The sequence below is a fragment of the Varanus komodoensis genome, unplaced genomic scaffold (genome assembly GCF_004798865.1).
Source record: "Varanus komodoensis strain SLA01 unplaced genomic scaffold, ASM479886v1 scaffold27, whole genome shotgun sequence".
NCBI classification, from domain to species: Eukaryota; Metazoa; Chordata; class Lepidosauria; order Squamata; family Varanidae; genus Varanus; species Varanus komodoensis.
In genome coordinates, this window is record NW_025335701.1 from 11,946,580 (window position 1) to 11,962,702 (window position 16,123).

A 16,123-nucleotide genomic window follows, 5' to 3' on the forward strand; every position below is an offset into this window, starting at 1 on the left:
AAAGCTGCTGTGTGTCTGAATGCCACGTGCCCGAGGCGCTCGTTCATGGCTTCACAGTGACCGGGTGACCGTGGAGACGGCGTGTGTGGGAGTGTCGGGCACTGGACAGTCGGTGATTCCTGCCGTGTGCAGATACTGCAAGGCTGGTCCTTAAAGCAACTGCTCATCGGGGGCCCAGAGTGCAGCGCCTGTGTCGCCTCACGGGGAGCCTTGCTTTCCTCCCAGATTCTCCAGCCCAGGCAATAAAAGGGCTGTTCAGCCCTGCTCCTGGAACACATGGTGCGCGTGGCAGCAAAGACCGCTGGCCTGCCTGCTCCCGCTGTTCCTTCCCATAGAAAGTGGAGTTGGAGGGAACCATGAAGGCCATTGGGACCAACACCCTTTGGCTGACCGCACGTCTTTCCTGTATTTTTATAACGTAAGTGGGGGGAAAGCAACATGAAAAAGAAAGAATGGGTACCAAGGGACCTTACACAAAAATTGCAGCACTGCCCAGCAGACAAAACTCGATGAAGCTCGCTTCACAGGCAAGCCAGAGAATGGGTGCGCTTGCACCTTGCAGGCCTGGAAAACCGGATTCCCCGATTCCTTCAGAGAATCTTTGTGTGCTGGTAACCCTCTCCTTTACTCTGCTCACAACCCTGCTGGAGAGAGGAGTGAGTTGGGGTAAGTGCATAAAGTGCTCTGTGACTTAAGCTGCTGACAGCAGAGGAGGTGAAGGGAATGTCGGGGCCCAGGAAGACCGCCTGCAATTCCAGAGTGTGGGCATTGGCTGCCTGAATGCTCCGAGCCCAATTGAGAGTGCTGGCTTGCATCTGCACGGCCTCACTGTGCAGGACTGCAGCTGTTGGTGGAGCTCCTGGCATAGGCTGTTCAGATGTGGCGGCAAACATCTCGAGTTTCCTCCGAGCGCTCAAAAAGGGGCCATCTCAGGGGCAGCCCCCAACTTCGGCTGGTGCTCCCCACCGAGGCCCAGTGACTGGTTAAAGCTGCTCGTGGGCACGGCACAGATAAGGCGGCGCTTGGGACAGCTGCCTCAAGGGCCCCGTCTTGGAGTGGGCTGCTGGAGCTGCTCCAGCTCATGGCGTCACGCGGTGCACCCAGCTATTACAACTCGGGAGCCTGGCACGGGGGGTGGTGAGGTTTGCGCTTCTTGCGGAGTGCTGGGAACGGTCCACGAGCTTTCGGCCGTCTGGAGAGGCAGGGTAGCGCACGGGCTGGCTGGCTGGCTGGCGGGCGGGCTCAGCGCTCCCTCCCTGCCTCGGCGACGGGGCCCGCCCGGGCGCCGCATCCTCGCCTGCACCGCAACCTGCGGCCACCCGAGGGCGCATCGCCCGCCCGGGCCGCCGCCGCGCTCGCAGCCGGGACTACGTCTCCCGGCATGCCACGGGGGGGCGGGGCTCCTCCGCCGCGTGAGTGGCAGCAGCTGATCTGCGGCGCCGAGGCGGTCCCGGAGCAGGCCGGTGCGGACCGCGGCAGGTAGCCTGGGGTGGGCGCGGCGCGGTGCGGGTGCCTGCGAGCAAAGCGCCGGCCCGAAGGGCGCGTCCGCGGGGCTGCCCGTCCGGTGGGCTGCCTCCCGGGCCAGCCGAGCCCAGGGAGGCCGAGCGATCGCGGCAAGCAGCAGCTGCGCGGCAGCCTCCCTCCCCGGCCGGCGATGCTGGCGCTCCCGCGCCCAGCCTTTCGCGCTCCCGGCGGCGCGGCCGCTCGGCCCGCCTCCCCACCGCCGTCGCTGGCTGAGCGCGGCGCGGCCTGGGCGTGCAGGCAGCTGCTTCTGGCCGGGGCTTGCGGGCGGCGGCGGCGGCGGCCTCCTCCGGCTGCGGCCCTGCCGGGTGGCGCCCCTGTCGCGCGCGGATCCCGCCGGGGAGGCCACGCGCTCCCGAGCCGCCCGCCGAGGCTTTTCCGCTGCGGCGGGGCACCATCTCCAGCGCCGAAGCGCAGCCTGCCCTGGCCTGGCTCCTTCCAGAGAGGAGGGCAGCTCCCAGCATCCCCGAACGGGGTGGTGGGCAGAGTAGTCCATTGCAGCCGGAGGAGAGCTGGCGAAGTGGGGCTTCTTTCCGCTGGGGCAGAGCAAAGTAGAGAGCCCCGAGAATGCCGGGTGCGTTTTCGTGTCTGTTCTTGGAATCTGGAAGCAGCCCGGAGAGAGAGCCTACAAGGGCCTCGGCGCTGTGTCCCGCCTCTTACCGCAGCCTCCGGCCGGGTGGCTGCCCTGGCTGGGAGCTGCAGTTCAGCACCTCCGGAGAACAGGCGCTGGGGAGGCTGTCCCTAGGCAGCAGCTTCTGGTCTTAGGGTCCTGGTGCCCGGCGTGAGCAGCCAGCCAGAGGGGCCTGTGGGGTGCAGCGGGGTCCATGTCGCGTGTGTGTTGCATGAGGTGCTGTGAGGAAGTGGGGAGAGCCCTTGAAATGCCCGGGGCAGGGATCTCCTTGCCTGCAGCCACCGTTTCACTTCCTCATGCCTTGAAAATCCAGAACACTCTGCTCAGAAACAGCTGCGGACCGATCTTGCTCCTGGCGCCAAAGGCACATTTTTAATAAGCTGGATTGTCACGCTGAGCTGAGCGCATGGGGAGCAGCAGGCAAACCAGCGCTCCCCAGCTGTGGAGCGGCAGCGGCCCTGCAGCACAGGGGCAGTGCAGTCCTTCTTGAAGGCTGCTCCTTGCCTGGCAAAGGGGCTGAGGATAGGCCTCTGGGTTGGGCCGGCGGGCGGCTGGAGGGCCAGGGAAGAGCCTCTGCTCGGAAAGTGGGGGACATAGGAAAGGAAAGGCGGCGACGGGGTCTTAAGTCAAGGAGGAAACGGGAGACGGGCAAGAGGTAGGCTGGAGGCTGGTCATGTTGAAGATGGCATGCGGCTCCACGCAGAAATGGTGTGTGAGAACTGGGGACCAGTGCGCTCGGCACCCCAAGAAGTGGGCTGGTGGGCTGGTGGGCTGGCTTCCCGGCCGGCCTGCTCAGAGCCGCCCCTCTGCCTTTGCTTCCTGCCAGGAGTGCCAAGTGCCGGACTCTGACCGGGCGGGGATGCTGGGCGGTGCTGCTCAGGCACGGCTCTAGCGGGCTGCTCCCTCCCCTGCCCGTCGGCGCAGCCCGGGGACTCCGAGAGCCGCTTTGTGTGCTGGATAAGGATTGGTGAGCAGCCCTTCCCGGCAGGGGAGATGACTCAGGACCACGTGGGGACCAACTCTGGCGACTGGGACTGGAGCACAGATGCTGGCGAGCGGGTCAGGCTGCTGCAGAGCCCCAGTGTGGAGCTCGGGCCCAAAAGGGACGAGGATCGTGGGCCGGCTGCCACCTCGGCGCTGGGAGCCGTCTTCATCGTCGTGAACGCCGCCCTCGGAGCCGGCTTGCTCAACTTCCCGGCAGCCTTCAGCATGGCTGGTGGTGTCGCGGCCGGGATTGCGCTGCAGATGGTGAAAGGCGGGGTGGGGCGGGCTTGGGAAGCACCCCATGCGGACAGGGATGGCGGGGCAGGATTGCTCCTGGTAATGTGCGGCTTGCTGAGCCCTCTGCCTGGCCTGGCAGGAGTACGGCTTGCGGCCGGCTGGGGCGGGGGCCTTGCGCGCTCTCCAGACACCCTTTGCAGGTGGGGAAAGCTCCTGCTCACTCAAAGGAAAGGCCTCGTCGTTGCCCTTCGCAAAGAGGCAGAGGAGCGCTGCACCGCCAGCGGAGCCGCCTGCTGCCTCCAGATGTGTGCAAGATCCCCCCAGTGCGGGACGGGAGGGTGCCCGTTGGAGCTGGGCTCAGCCTTGGGCTTAATCCAGGAGATCCTCTTTTGTGTCCCTGCAGGTGCAGGATTGCTCCTCAGCTGCTCTGGCCCATGTGGTGGCAGCAGGCGGTCGCCTGGGAGAGGGGTGTCCCTGCCAGCTGGGTAGCCTGCCCAGTGCCACCCCGTTCGGAAGACGCAGAGCCCTGGGGGCCAGCCCTCCCCCTGGCTGCGTGCCAGTCCTTGCCTGTTGCCGGGGTGCTCGGGGGGTCCTCTCCCTCCATGGGCTGCCCTGACCATGTCCCTCCGCCCCTCGCTGCAGTGCATGCTGGTCTTCATCATCGGTGGCCTCGTCATCCTGGCCTACTGCTCCCAGGCCAGCAACGAGCGGACCTACCAGGAGGTGGTCTGGGCCGTGTGTGGCAAGGTCGCCGGGGTGCTGTGCGAAGTGGCCATCGCGGTCTACACCTTTGGCACCTGCACCGCCTTCCTCATCATCATCGGCGACCAGGAGGACAAGAGTGAGTGAGGGCCCCATGGCATGGGAAAGCCCGGGCCGGGCGTCCTCCCTTTCTGCCCGAATGCGCCTCCGGTTTGCCCCTGGAAGGCAGGGCCCTGTGCGGCTCCCGGAGCGAGCGGCACCTTCCTGCTCTGGTCTGCTGGGCTGGTGAGGACTGCCCCATGCCTCGTGCTGCACAGCGCCGGGGTGTCTCTCTGCAGTGCATGTCCTCACTTTGCGTGAGGGGCTCCCTGTAGCACAGAGCCCCCCCTTGTGCCCTCTGGCAACATCTGCGCTTTTCCTGGATGCAGAGGTGCCAGTTCACGCACACAGTTTTCTGTGCAGCTGCCGCCGGCCCTGCATTCTTGGGTGCTGGGTTCCCTTCCACCAGCAGGGACTCCCTGAGCGGATTGGGCCCTGCCACGGACCACCCCCTCCTCCTCTCTCCTTGGCAGTCATCGCAGCCCTGGTGAAGGACTCTGCGGGGGCCGCTAGCAGCCCCTGGTACACGGACCGCAAGTTCACCATCAGCATCACCGCCTTCCTGCTCATCCTTCCCCTGTCGATTCCCAAGGAGATCGGCTTCCAGAAGTATGCCAGGTACCCTTGGCCAAAGCAGGGCAGCCCTGCGGGCCTCGGCCGCGGTGGGCACCTCGCCGGCCCCGCGGGTGAAGGGGGCGGCGCCAGCCGGGCCTGCACCTCTCCTGTGCTGGCCGGCGAATGGGGGCAGTCGTCCTCCAGAACGTCTGGAAGGCCGGCTGGGGGCTCTGCATCAGGCAGTCCGCAGGCCCGGTCGGTGTCTGCCGAGGGCCCCCCTCAGCTGACTGCATGCGCGTTTGGGTTGGCCCCCAGATGGACCCCACCGTTCCGCTTCCCTGTTGGTTAGCACTTGCCTGGGTCAAGACGCCCCTCTTTTCCGCAGCGGCCTGAGCGTGGTCGGGACGTGGTATGTCACAGCCATCATCATCCTCAAATACATCTGGCCAGATAGAGAGATCACTCCAGGGGACGTGCCGGCCAGGTATGCAGCAGTGGGCACCCCGTCGAAAGAGGGGCCTCTGGGAGAATGCGCGCGGGGAGTGGGGGCAGCCCCCATGCACCGTGTCCTCACAGCCAGATGCGGAAAGAGCTGCTCCGGCACTGGTCTTGGCCCCAGATTGAGCTGCGTCCCATCTAAGTGACTTGCCACTGTTGGGGAGTTTCCAAATTCAAAATAAGCGCTCACTGGGCTGGGGTGCCAAACCCTTTCCAGACAGAGGCCGAACTGGGCTTTGGGGGAGGTTCCCAGGGGACATTTTGGGGGTGGGCAGAATCTGATGCCCCCCGTGCCATTGTTGCACAGGCTAATGCTCTTCCTTCCTTCCAGGGGCTTCCTGAGGCCCCCCAGTTCAGCCTTCTGGAAGGGGAGGGTGCTACAAAAGCCACCAAACCACTGGCTGGGGGAGGATGGAGGCCACCTGGGGGGCCTCACCTGGGCCAGGTGTGGGCAGAGTTTCTGTCCCCTGCAGTGGTGTTCTGAACAGGGGTCTCTTCCTCCCACAGCCCCTCCTCATGGATGCTGGTCTTCAAGGCTATGCCCACCATCTGCTTTGGCTTCCAGGTACAACCTGCATGGGGGGTTGGGCAGCGGCCTCTGTCTTCTGACCTAGTTGATTCCGCTGTGCGGTTCCTTTTGAAGTTGGAAGATGGGTCTGTTTGGCCTTCTGCGACATGCCCTGCCGGCTGGGCAGATGGGTGTTGCTGGCCACTGCGCCTTGGGGGCACCAGTTTGGGGACAGCGGGGTTAATGTCGGGGTGCAGTGCGACAGTCGTGGGGAAAGCACGAACCTGCAGGTGTTGCTGAACTGCATGGCAGGTTGGGGGAGGCTGCATTGGACTCCCCGCCCGGTGCCCCCCGTGCTCCCGGGTGGCTGCTTCAGCTCCCTCCTGGCGCTTCCCGTCCCAACCACGCCACGCCATGGCATGCCATGCCGGAGCCCGAGTGGCTGGTTTGGAGCTGTGATTTCTGCACACGTTTGCGGCTTCACAATCCCTCACGTGACCAGACCACTTCCTGAGAACGGATTTGGGGAAGGAACTGGCGGCTGAGTCAGGACGTCGTTGTGTGGGAGATGCAACGGGGATCTTGCTGACACTGCAGAGGGGCAGGAGGAGCACTTGGGGAGCTGCAGAGCCCTTCTCCACCCACCCCAGTACTGTCAGCACAGACCGGCAGCAGCTCTCCAGGGTCCCTGGTAGGTTCTTTCCCAGCTGCTCCTGGAGAAGCCAGGGAGTCTGGTGACCTTGTTGGACTGCGATCTCCACAGTCCCACTATGGGTTGTCCAACCCACCTGGGGCGCACCGGCTGGGGAAGGCGACTGCAGGGGCAGAACTGCCCCGTTCCACCCCTAGATTGCCAGACAAGCTGGGAAAGACCCTGCCTGAAACTCCAGCTACTTGCAAGAAAGGTGGAGTACAAATGTATTGATTGCCTTTATAGCCCACCCTTTTTCCTGTTAAGGAACTCCAGGAAGCTTGCGGAACTCTCCTCCTCTTCTCTGGCTGATCCTCGCAACAACAGCCCTGTGAGGTTGACGGGGCTGAGAGTCTGTGGCTGGCCCAAGGCCACCCAGCAAGCCCCGCGGCTGAGTGGGGACTGGGACTCGGATCTCCTGAGTCCCGGTCTCGCACTCTTTGCTCAACGCCACGCTGGCCCTTCTAGGCCGGCGAGAGCTAGATGGGTCCGAGGGATGAGGCCACGAGAAACTCTGGCAAGTGAGCAGCTCTTTCTTGATTAATTCAGCAGGCCTGGAAGGAAGTTCATGTGGAAACCGGGTTCAGAAAGAACAAGGTGCCCAACTGTGGCTGGAACATAATTTGGGTGATGTTTGTGAAATACAGGCCCGGGCAGAGCTGGCGATTTCCCCTCCGCTGGGTTAAGGGCTTTGCCACCACCTCTTTGCAGACTGATATCCCAGGGAACTCTTTGCATTCTGGCTGCAAACTGCTGAATGAGGAAAGCAAGCTATTCCAAAGGGAAAGCAGAAGGGGCGAGGGGCTCCCGCAGCCTCCCCCACCCCCCCAGGTGTGCTAGTTGCTGACGCCCACCATAGGTGGCCCAGCACGTCTGGCTGGGGAAGGCTGATCGACTGGCCATTTGCTGGAAGGGAGTTGTGCCGATGCGTCCTTTGTTACCAGGCGGCTGGCATCTTTCTGTGCCCATGACTGCTCCCACACCTCTCCCCTCCCTCCCTCCCTCCCTGGCAGTGCCACGTCAGCAGCGTGCCCGTCTTCAACAGCATGAAGCGGCCGGAGGTGAAGTCCTGGGGAGCGGTCGTGACGGCAGCCATGGTCATTGCGCTCTTTGTCTACACGGGCACAGGTGTGGAGCGAGCCCCCCCGCCCGAAGCACAGCGCTCGCCCCTTCCCGCCAGGCACTGGTCCCTTCCGCCTGGATCCGGGCTGGGCGGAGCTGAAGGAGGGGCTCAGGGAAGAGGGCCCCTCTGTGCTTGGCCCCTCGGGGGGACCAGGATCCCGCTGGGCCGTGGGGAACCCTTCTGCTCTGTTTGCTGCCAGGCGTCTGCGGCTTCCTGACCTTCGGGTCCAGGGTGGAGCAGGACGTGCTCATGTCCTACCCTTCCACGGATGTCCCGGTTGCCATCGCCCGGGCCTTCATCATCGTCTGTGTGCTGACATCCTACCCGATCCTGCACTTCTGCGGCAGGTGAGGGGCAGGGGGTGGGGAGGGGCCTGCACGCGGGCGCCCCCTGGCGACCGTCCCGCAGCCCAGGCAGGCTGTGGGGCCACTCGGGGAGCTGTGTGGGCAGCCCCTTGCACGCTGCTCTCTGCCCAGGGCCGTCCTGGAAGGCCTCTGGCTGCGCTACAAGGGCGAGGCAGTGGAGGAGGACGTCGTGCGGGAGAGGCGCCGACGCCTCCTCCAGACTGTCAGCTGGTTCCTGCTCACCCTGCTCCTGGCCCTCTTCATCCCTGACATCGGCAAGGTCATCTCTGTCATCGGGGGGCTGGCGGCCTGCTTCATCTTCGTCTTCCCAGGTAGGGGCTCCCCTTGGGTTCCCTGTGGTGCGGTCCTTTGCTGAGTCACCCACTCTGGAGGGTTTTCCTCCTGGGTGCCTGCTCCCAACAGATCAGAGCACCGGTCCGGCCAAAGCACGGCTGTCCCAGGTGTTCGGCTTGCCATGTGGCTCTTGGGAGGGGAACGAGCCATGGGGGGGGTCCATGCAACGGGGTCCTCACAATGGCAGTCACCTCAGTGGCGGCCCCTCGTCTCCGAGGAGCTTAATGCGTCCTTGCCTTGACACTCCCCAGCCAGTGCCCTCCAGATGGGAGTATGGCTGGTTGGGGATGCTGGGGGTTGGAGTACAGGGCTTCTGGAGCACACCAGGCTGGGAAGGGCAGGCGCGCATTTGCTGCGCTTCTGTGGGTTTTGTGAGCGCTTCACAGTGCTGAACTCTGCCTGAGCAGCTCCCTGCGCTCCTCTCTTACCAGGGCTGTGCCTCATCCACACCAAGCTCTCCGAAATCCAGGAGGCCAGGCCAGCCAGGTAAGAGGCCAGCTTTCCCTGGGGCCCGTCGGGCTGTGTGGGCTGAGCAGGCCCCAAGGGACACACAATTCCCCGGGCTGCCCTTGCGGGGGGCTCTCTCCTCCTGTCTCCACAGCTGGTGGACCATGGTCTGCTACGGCGTCTTCATGGTTGTCCTGGGGGCATTCATCTTCGGACAGACGACTGCCAATGCAGTCTTTGTGGACCTCATGAAGTGATCATTCCAGCTCTGTCCTCAGGGGACCTCTTTCCCCCTTCGATGGAATGAAAGGGAAGCTGCATGGAACCCTCGACCCGAGCCCAGGACCTCCGTGCGTCTTCCAAGTGTGCCGTTCCCGTTTTCTTTCGCTAGACTTGGACCGCACAGTCTTGCTTTCCAGTCTGACATAGCCATCTGGTCTGCACAGGCGAACTGACATATGTGAACACAAACGAATCCTCTTTACCTTTGGGAGCAGATCCCAGACAAAGACTCCTCTTCGGCTCACCTCGTGCAAGTGGATCTATCTGGGCTGCTCGTGGCACAACGGCAGGCCGTGGAGTTTGGCCACAGGGCCCTTCTGCCACAGCCTTACTGATGTGGGAGGCCTCCACCCAGCAGGAGCTTGAGAGCCAACCCGAGTTGCTGCAAGGAGCTGCTGCTTCAGACTGGGTTGTGGACGTCACCATTACATGACGCTGTTCGGGAAAGGGTGCGCTGTCATCCAGATGGGCGCTTCCCTTGGTCTTTTGCCTGAGAACTGGGCATTGAAAGACACCTTGTGCGAGGAATACAGGTGCACTGGGAGTGGAGTTTTGGAATGTTTCAGTGGGCATTTCCTCAGCATGGACAAACCACAGGAGAAGGCCGCCTCCTCCTCCACACCTCTGTAGCATTCTGGCAGGTTGTCAGAATCCAGGTGCGGAGTGGAGACCCCTTTCCTGGCAGGGCTTTGACTCTGCGGGGGGCATCGGCCTCTGCCACTTGGTCCCACTGCATTCGGCCCAGCCCGTGGGCCCGTGTGTTTCACGTTCCGTTTCAAGTTGGTGCTACTTCCTGGGCTCTAGCCAGGTGCAGTTCAGATCCTTTCTTCTGGTGTGCTGCATCTGCGGTGTGGCCTTCCCTGGCCAGATGGGCTCGTCTGCAGCCAGTTAAAGCCTAAGCATTTTGGCTTGTGGTAGGTGGGAGCCATAGTCTGACAAATCTGATGGGACGCAGGCTGGGAAAGGCTTTTGTACCTTATTCACAAAGTAAGGCACGAAGGGGAATACTGATGCTGCTGGAGCCCCAGCATGAGGGCTGCACGCCAGTGACGCAGCTGTCTTGCCAGGGCTTCGCTGATGTGAACTCTTGATTCGTCTTAAAGGCTTTTCCCCCAGGCGGAATCTTCTTTCTGCTTCAAGTGTTGCTTGCAAGGCCCAGCAGGAGGGAGGGAAGGGAGCGTCGGCTTTCAGGGGCATCGCGGCTCAATGGAACAGACATTGAAACGATGCAACTGTGCCTGTAAGCACACTCTGAACAGATTGCCTGTTGAAACAGGACCCTACATTAATCCACTTTAAAGGACCAGGTGCCATTGACACACCAGTCCCCGCTGAGGCGAGGCAGGCTGGGCCAGGTCACGGCTGCGGTCTGAATATCCAGGCAGAGATGATGGAACCCGTCTCTGCCCACGGCCAGACCTGATGTTGGATCGAAATGGATCTAGATCAGGGCAGGCTGCGCGGTGCTTGCAAAGTGCCTGCTAATCCTCTAGGTTTTTAAGCAGAATTCCTCTTTCACTTTTTTGGAGTGCTCAGGAGTGCCTTCACGGGCTGGGCAACACCCGCTTGCTGTCTTTGTTGCCGAGAATTCTCTATGGCAGACGAGCCCCTAACAGCGACGACGCTGGCTCAGGGCTCAGCCTTCGCTCTTAGAACCAAACAGCACAGCTATTATGTGAATGGATGCAACACCCAGGCGGCCTTTCATTGCGTTCACGGACCAAAAGGCACTGAAACACTTACACGTGACCAATGCGAAGGAAAGGTGCGATCGCGTGCGTCATGCAAATGAAAGTTACCAATATAAGTCATCCTTGCCCGTAAGAACAGAGGTGGCTTCCCAGTGGGAATGACCCTACCCAAGTGTTTAGTGGGGGGGCGGGGTTTACACGGTCGCTTCTCGACCACTGATTGGCCGTTATGCTCTCGGATACTGACCCTTTCCCATCTGTCCCTGCTCCTCCTCTCCATCACCTGCCTCCCTCCCTCCCTGGAGATCCTAGTCCGCAGGATAAAACCCAGTTCTCAGGAGTCCAGTGTCAGCGGGGCTCCTTATCCTTTGCAGCTTTTCTTCTGCACTTTATGGGGGCGATCCCTGGTGCTCATGGCACTGAACCTACTGGGGGATAGATAGGATTCCACACCGTCTGTGTCAGCAGAATTCATCAGCAGAACTCCTTCACGGCAAAGGGGCTTGCTGGCCAGCTTTCCCCTGCTCAGCGTCATCCAGATGCGGCAGGTGTGCCAGCCTCCCCCGCCAGGCAAAGACCCTGCAGGGGCGGTGCTCCTGGCGAGCTCTGCGTCCCGCCAGAGCTGCGAGAGTCCCACCTGGCGCTCCCAGGGGCCCCTTCCTGCTGCTGCTGGCATGCCAGACTTTGCGGCCGCCTCCGACGGGCGTTGCAGACCCCTGCCTTGCGTTCCCGTGCTTGGCTGACTCTGCTACCCTAGCTGTAAATGTGCGTGTGCTGCAGGACGTGCGGGCACGTATACGCTTCCCTTGTGCATGTGCTCCTGCCTGCTTCCTGGTCTGGTGCTCGCCTTCCCGTAAGGATGTGTCCTGGCTGGTCATGCCCCCGTCACCCACTTTGTGGGGGTGCCTTGACACGACACGGCAGCTGGTTGGTGACCCCTTAGCCAGGTGTTCCACATCAGCCAAGCACCTGTGCAGCTGAGATGCTGCCATACAATCGCCTGCCTTGCCCAGGAGTGCGCAGTAGTGGGACCGGGCCCTGGGCACTCCTTGGGGGGACAGATTGACCTGACTCATCCCTCTCAGTGCTGCCCCGGCTCCTCACAAGTGGGCCCACCTCTGGCCCATGCTGGCACGACTTCTGTCCGGACGGGTAGGAATGCCTCGGATAGGAAGTGCTAAGCTAAAACACGCTGCTATTCTTGGCGCATCGGCCCTCCACAGTGTGACCCCCAAAGCTTCCCCAACATGGATTCCAGCCCTTTCAGTGCAGAAGGACATTCTGTATCCCACGGCAGCAGACAGGGCAACTCGCTGGCTTGCAGCGTTGATGGGACATGTCCAGTCAGCTGGATGTTCCCGCTCTTCCAGCCACTTGCCTGCATCCTAAATCTGCCCCTTGAGGCTCTTTGTCACAGTCGAAGATTAGAACTCTGGAGTGGGTGAATCGGGGCAACTTCGAGTTGTCAAGCCCCAGATAAGAAATTCTGTGTTCATTCCTAGGATGCAGGGCCACTAAAAAGGTGGTGCCAACAGTGATCCTTTCTGCAGAACCGTGAATGAACCCAGTTATGTAAATCGATTCAAGGTACTCCCAGCTGTCCATCCACAAGCACACACGTAACAGATTTTGTGGGGGGTTTTGTTCGTATGCATTTATTGGAAAACTAATCATACAGAAAGTAATGAATCCATTGGGCACAGAGGTTGGTACATGCTGTCCCGCAGATCTTCTAGACTACACCTTCTGTAAGTCCCAGCCAGTACACACAATGACAAGGGATTCTGGCCGGTGTACTCCAAAACGTGCAAGAGACTGAATGCTTAACCCAAACAATAAAATTCTGTATTGTGATGTATTTCAATGTGGGAACTTTTCAGCAGGAGACAACAAAAACAAATTGGAACTAAGCAATTTCATAGACCCTTAACTACTGACCAAAGTGATGTCTGAAGAATAGAGTTGGGGATTTTGAAAGTTTGCACATTGTTTTGTGATCCTGTGGTTGGCTTAATAAAGATGTACAACATGGATTTTTGATTTTTTTTCTTATGCAACATTTTTGCTTTTTAATATATCTACCCCAAATTTACTGAATTGTTGTTAGTCGTGAAGTCGTGTCCGACCCATCAACCCCATGGACAACATTCCTCCAGGCCTTCCTGTCCTCCACCATCCCCCGGAGTCCACTCAAGCTCACACCAACTGCCTCAGTGACTCCATCCAGCCACCTCATCCTCTGCCGTCCCCTTCTTCTTTTGTCTGGTACCCCCATCTCTTTAAGAATTTGCCACATTTTGTTGTGATCCACACAATCAAAGGCTTTAGCATAGTCAATGAAGCAGATGTTTTTCTGGAACTCCCTAGCCTTCTCCATGATCCAGCGTATGTTGGCAGTTTGATCTCTAGTTCCTCTCCCTCTTCGAAATCCTGCCTGTACTTCTGGTAGTTCTCAGTCCACATACTGCTGGAGCCTGGCTTGTAGGATTTTGAGCATCACTTTGCCAGCATGTGAGATGAATGCAATGCTGCGGTAGTTTGAGCATTCTTTGGCATTGTCCTTCTTTGGGATCGGAAAGTAAACTGACCTTTTCCAATCCTGTAGCCACTGTTGAGTTTCCAAATTTGCTCGCACATTGAGTGTAGCACTTGAACTGCATCGTCTTTTAGGATTTTGAATAGCTCAGCTTGAATATTGTCGCCTCCACTAGCTTTGTTGTTGCTCAGACTTCCTAAGGCCCATTTGACTTCACATTCCAGGATGTCTGGCTCGAGGTCAGTGACCACCCCATCGTGGTTATCAGGGACGTTAAGCTCTTTCTTGTATAGTTCTTCTGTGTAATCTTGCCATCTCTTCTTAATCTCTTCTGCCTCTGTTAGGTCCCCACCATTTTGGTCCTTTATCATGCCCATCTTTGCATGAAATGTTCCCTTCGTATCTCCAATTTTCTTGAACAGATCTCTGGTCCTCCCTATTCTATCGTTTTCTATTTCTTTGCACTGTTCATTTAAGAAGGCATTCTTATCTCTTCTAGCTATTCTCTGGAATTCTGCATTCAATTGGGTGTATCTTTCTCTTTTTCCCTTGCCTTTCGCTTCCCTTCTTTCCTCAGCTATTTGTAAAGCTTCCTCAGACAGCCATTTTGCTTTCTTGCATTTCTTTTTCTTTGGGACAGTTTTAGTTGCAACCTTTTGTACAATGTTGTGAACCTCTGTCCATAGTTCTTCAGGCACTCTATCAGGTCTAATTCCTTAAATCTATTTGACACTTCTACTGTGTATACCAGATGGTATTAAGATTGCTGGGAGAAATATCAACAACCTCAGATGTGCAGATGATACCACTCTAATGGCAGAAAGTGAAGAGGAACTAAAGAGCCTCTTGATGCGGGTGAAGGAGGAGAGCACAAAAGTTGGCTTGAAACTCAGCATTTAGATCATGGCATCCGGTCCTCTCACTTCCTGGCAAACAGATGGGGAAGAAATGGAGGTAGTGACAGATTTTGTTTTCCTGGGCTCCAAGATCACCGCAGACGGGGACTGCACCCAAGAAATTAAAAGACACTTACTCCTGGGGAGGAAAGCTATGGCAAATCTAGACAGCATACTAAAAAGCAGAGACATCACCCTGCCGACAAAAGTGCGTATAGTTGAGGCTATGGTTTTCCCAGTTGCAATGTATGGCTGTGAAAGCTGGACCATAAGGAAGGCTGAGCGCCAAAGGATTGATGCCTTTCAATTGTGGTGCTGGAGGAGACTCCTGCGAGTCCCTTGGACCACAAGGTGATCAAACTGGTCAGTCTTAGAGGAGATCAACCCTGACTGCTCTTTAGAAGGCCAGATACTGAAGATGAAACTCAAATACTTTGGCCACCTAATGAGAAGGAGGGACTCCCTGGAGAAGAGTCTAATGCTGGGAACAATAGATGGCAAGAGAAGAAGGGGATGGCAGAGAATGAGGTGGCTGGATGGAGTCACTGAAGCAGTCAGGGTGAGCATAAGTGGACTCCGGGGGATGGTGGAGGAAAAGAAGGTCTGGAGGAATGTTGTCCATGTGGTCACGATGGGCCAAACACGACTTCGCGACTAACAACAACAACTGTATATTCATCGGGGTAATGATTTTTTAAAATCCCTTCTTGATCTTTTTTGGTAGTTTTGCTTGTTTGTTATGCTTGTTTGTCAACACACAGAAATACATGCTGTTGAACACGTGGAACATTTATTTCAGGCATGCTTGAGACTGTGCCCTTGGTTGAGGTCTCCGGGAGGCCCCTTCTGACTCGGCTCCGGGAGCATCTTCACAATAGCAAACATTCTTACCTCAGGGAGGCCTGACTTGCTCTGTTTGGATGTTTCATGATTCCACCCAGAGTGACGAGAGGCAAGGTGAAATCAGGAAGTGGGGAGAAGCCGCTGTGGCCAGCACCACAGGCCGTGTGCCATGGTCCCTATCATCATTAAGAAGGGGCAGGAAGCCCAGCTTTCTGTGGCAATAGTTTCCACCACCTTGGGTTGCCTTGCTTTCTCCCCTTAGAAATCTTGCATGCCGGCTTATGACCTGCTCCCCATAGACCTCCTTGTTTGATCAGCAGGCATCGAGAATGGCCCACCCCAACTCTTACAAGGTGGAAAGCTCACATTTGCCTGGCCGCACCCCAAGCAGGATACCCATCAATAGGGCCAGCTCCTGTGGACAGCCTTGTGCAGCAAAGCCAGGAGAGAGCTCCTTTCGCCACCTCCTCCAGCTGGGCCTCCAGGGGGGCCGGGACATCCATCGAGGCGCGAGCCACTGTGGGGGCTGCTTTTCCTTGGCTCACCTGTCACTCGAGGTGAGGGGGGCAGGCTGTGCGTTTATGTATTTATTTATTTAAAATATTTATATGCTGTCCTGTCGCAAAAGCCTCAGGACAGCTTACATAAATGAAATAACATAAAATATAACACAAATAATATGTTATAAATATAACATGTTTATTCAGCATTCCAGAGATCTCAGCGCATACCTTCTTCCCTTTCGCAGGTACATGAGCGAGATTCGATAGCTGAGTCGCCCCGTAGTGCTGACACCACGCTTGGCCGCACCTTCACACTTGCCATCCCGGGAGAGCCCGTGAGGTGCGTGGCCGAGAGCGCGGGACGGGGCCTCGGGCGACCCGAGCTCGAGTCCCCGCTCAGCCACGGAGCTCACCGGATGACTGTGGGCCGGTCGCAGCTGCTCAGCATGGCCTACCTCACGGGGTTGTTGTGGGAGGGATAAGACTGGGCGCCGCAGGAGTTGCAGGAGGAAGCCGTTCGGAGTCCGGAAAAAGCGGCTGAGGGCGCCAGGGCCGAGCGGAGCGGAGCGGAGCGGAGCGCAGCGCGGGCGGGCGGGCGGGCGAGCGGCCTGCCTCGCGGAGGGGCGACGCCGAGCCCGCGCCCGCGCCCGCGCCCGCCACAGACCGGCCGCACCCGAG

General features: G+C 59.0%; 1 protein-coding gene across 2 annotated transcripts; it reads left to right on the forward strand.

Annotated features, from left to right (window-relative positions):
- The first annotated feature begins 1,435 nt into the window (after nt 1-1,435).
- SLC38A7 (solute carrier family 38 member 7) lies at nt 1,436-12,700 on the forward strand. 2 transcript variants are annotated; one of them, XM_044434222.1, is made up of 11 exons: nt 1,436-1,479; nt 2,979-3,400; nt 4,016-4,214; nt 4,648-4,792; nt 5,115-5,213; nt 5,735-5,792; nt 7,440-7,554; nt 7,749-7,896; nt 8,026-8,225; nt 8,679-8,733; nt 8,849-12,700. In XM_044434222.1, exons 2-11 carry the CDS (start codon nt 3,146-3,148, stop codon nt 8,949-8,951), a joined length of 1,377 nt encoding a protein of 458 aa, XP_044290157.1. In that variant the 5' UTR covers nt 1,436-1,479; nt 2,979-3,145; the 3' UTR covers nt 8,952-12,700. The 2 variants fall into 2 exon arrangements, with proteins under 2 accessions (XP_044290157.1, XP_044290158.1); XM_044434223.1 differs by lacking the exon at nt 1,436-1,479 and having other exon boundaries at nt 2,917-3,119.
- Nucleotides 12,701-16,123: the final 3,423 nt, after the last annotated feature.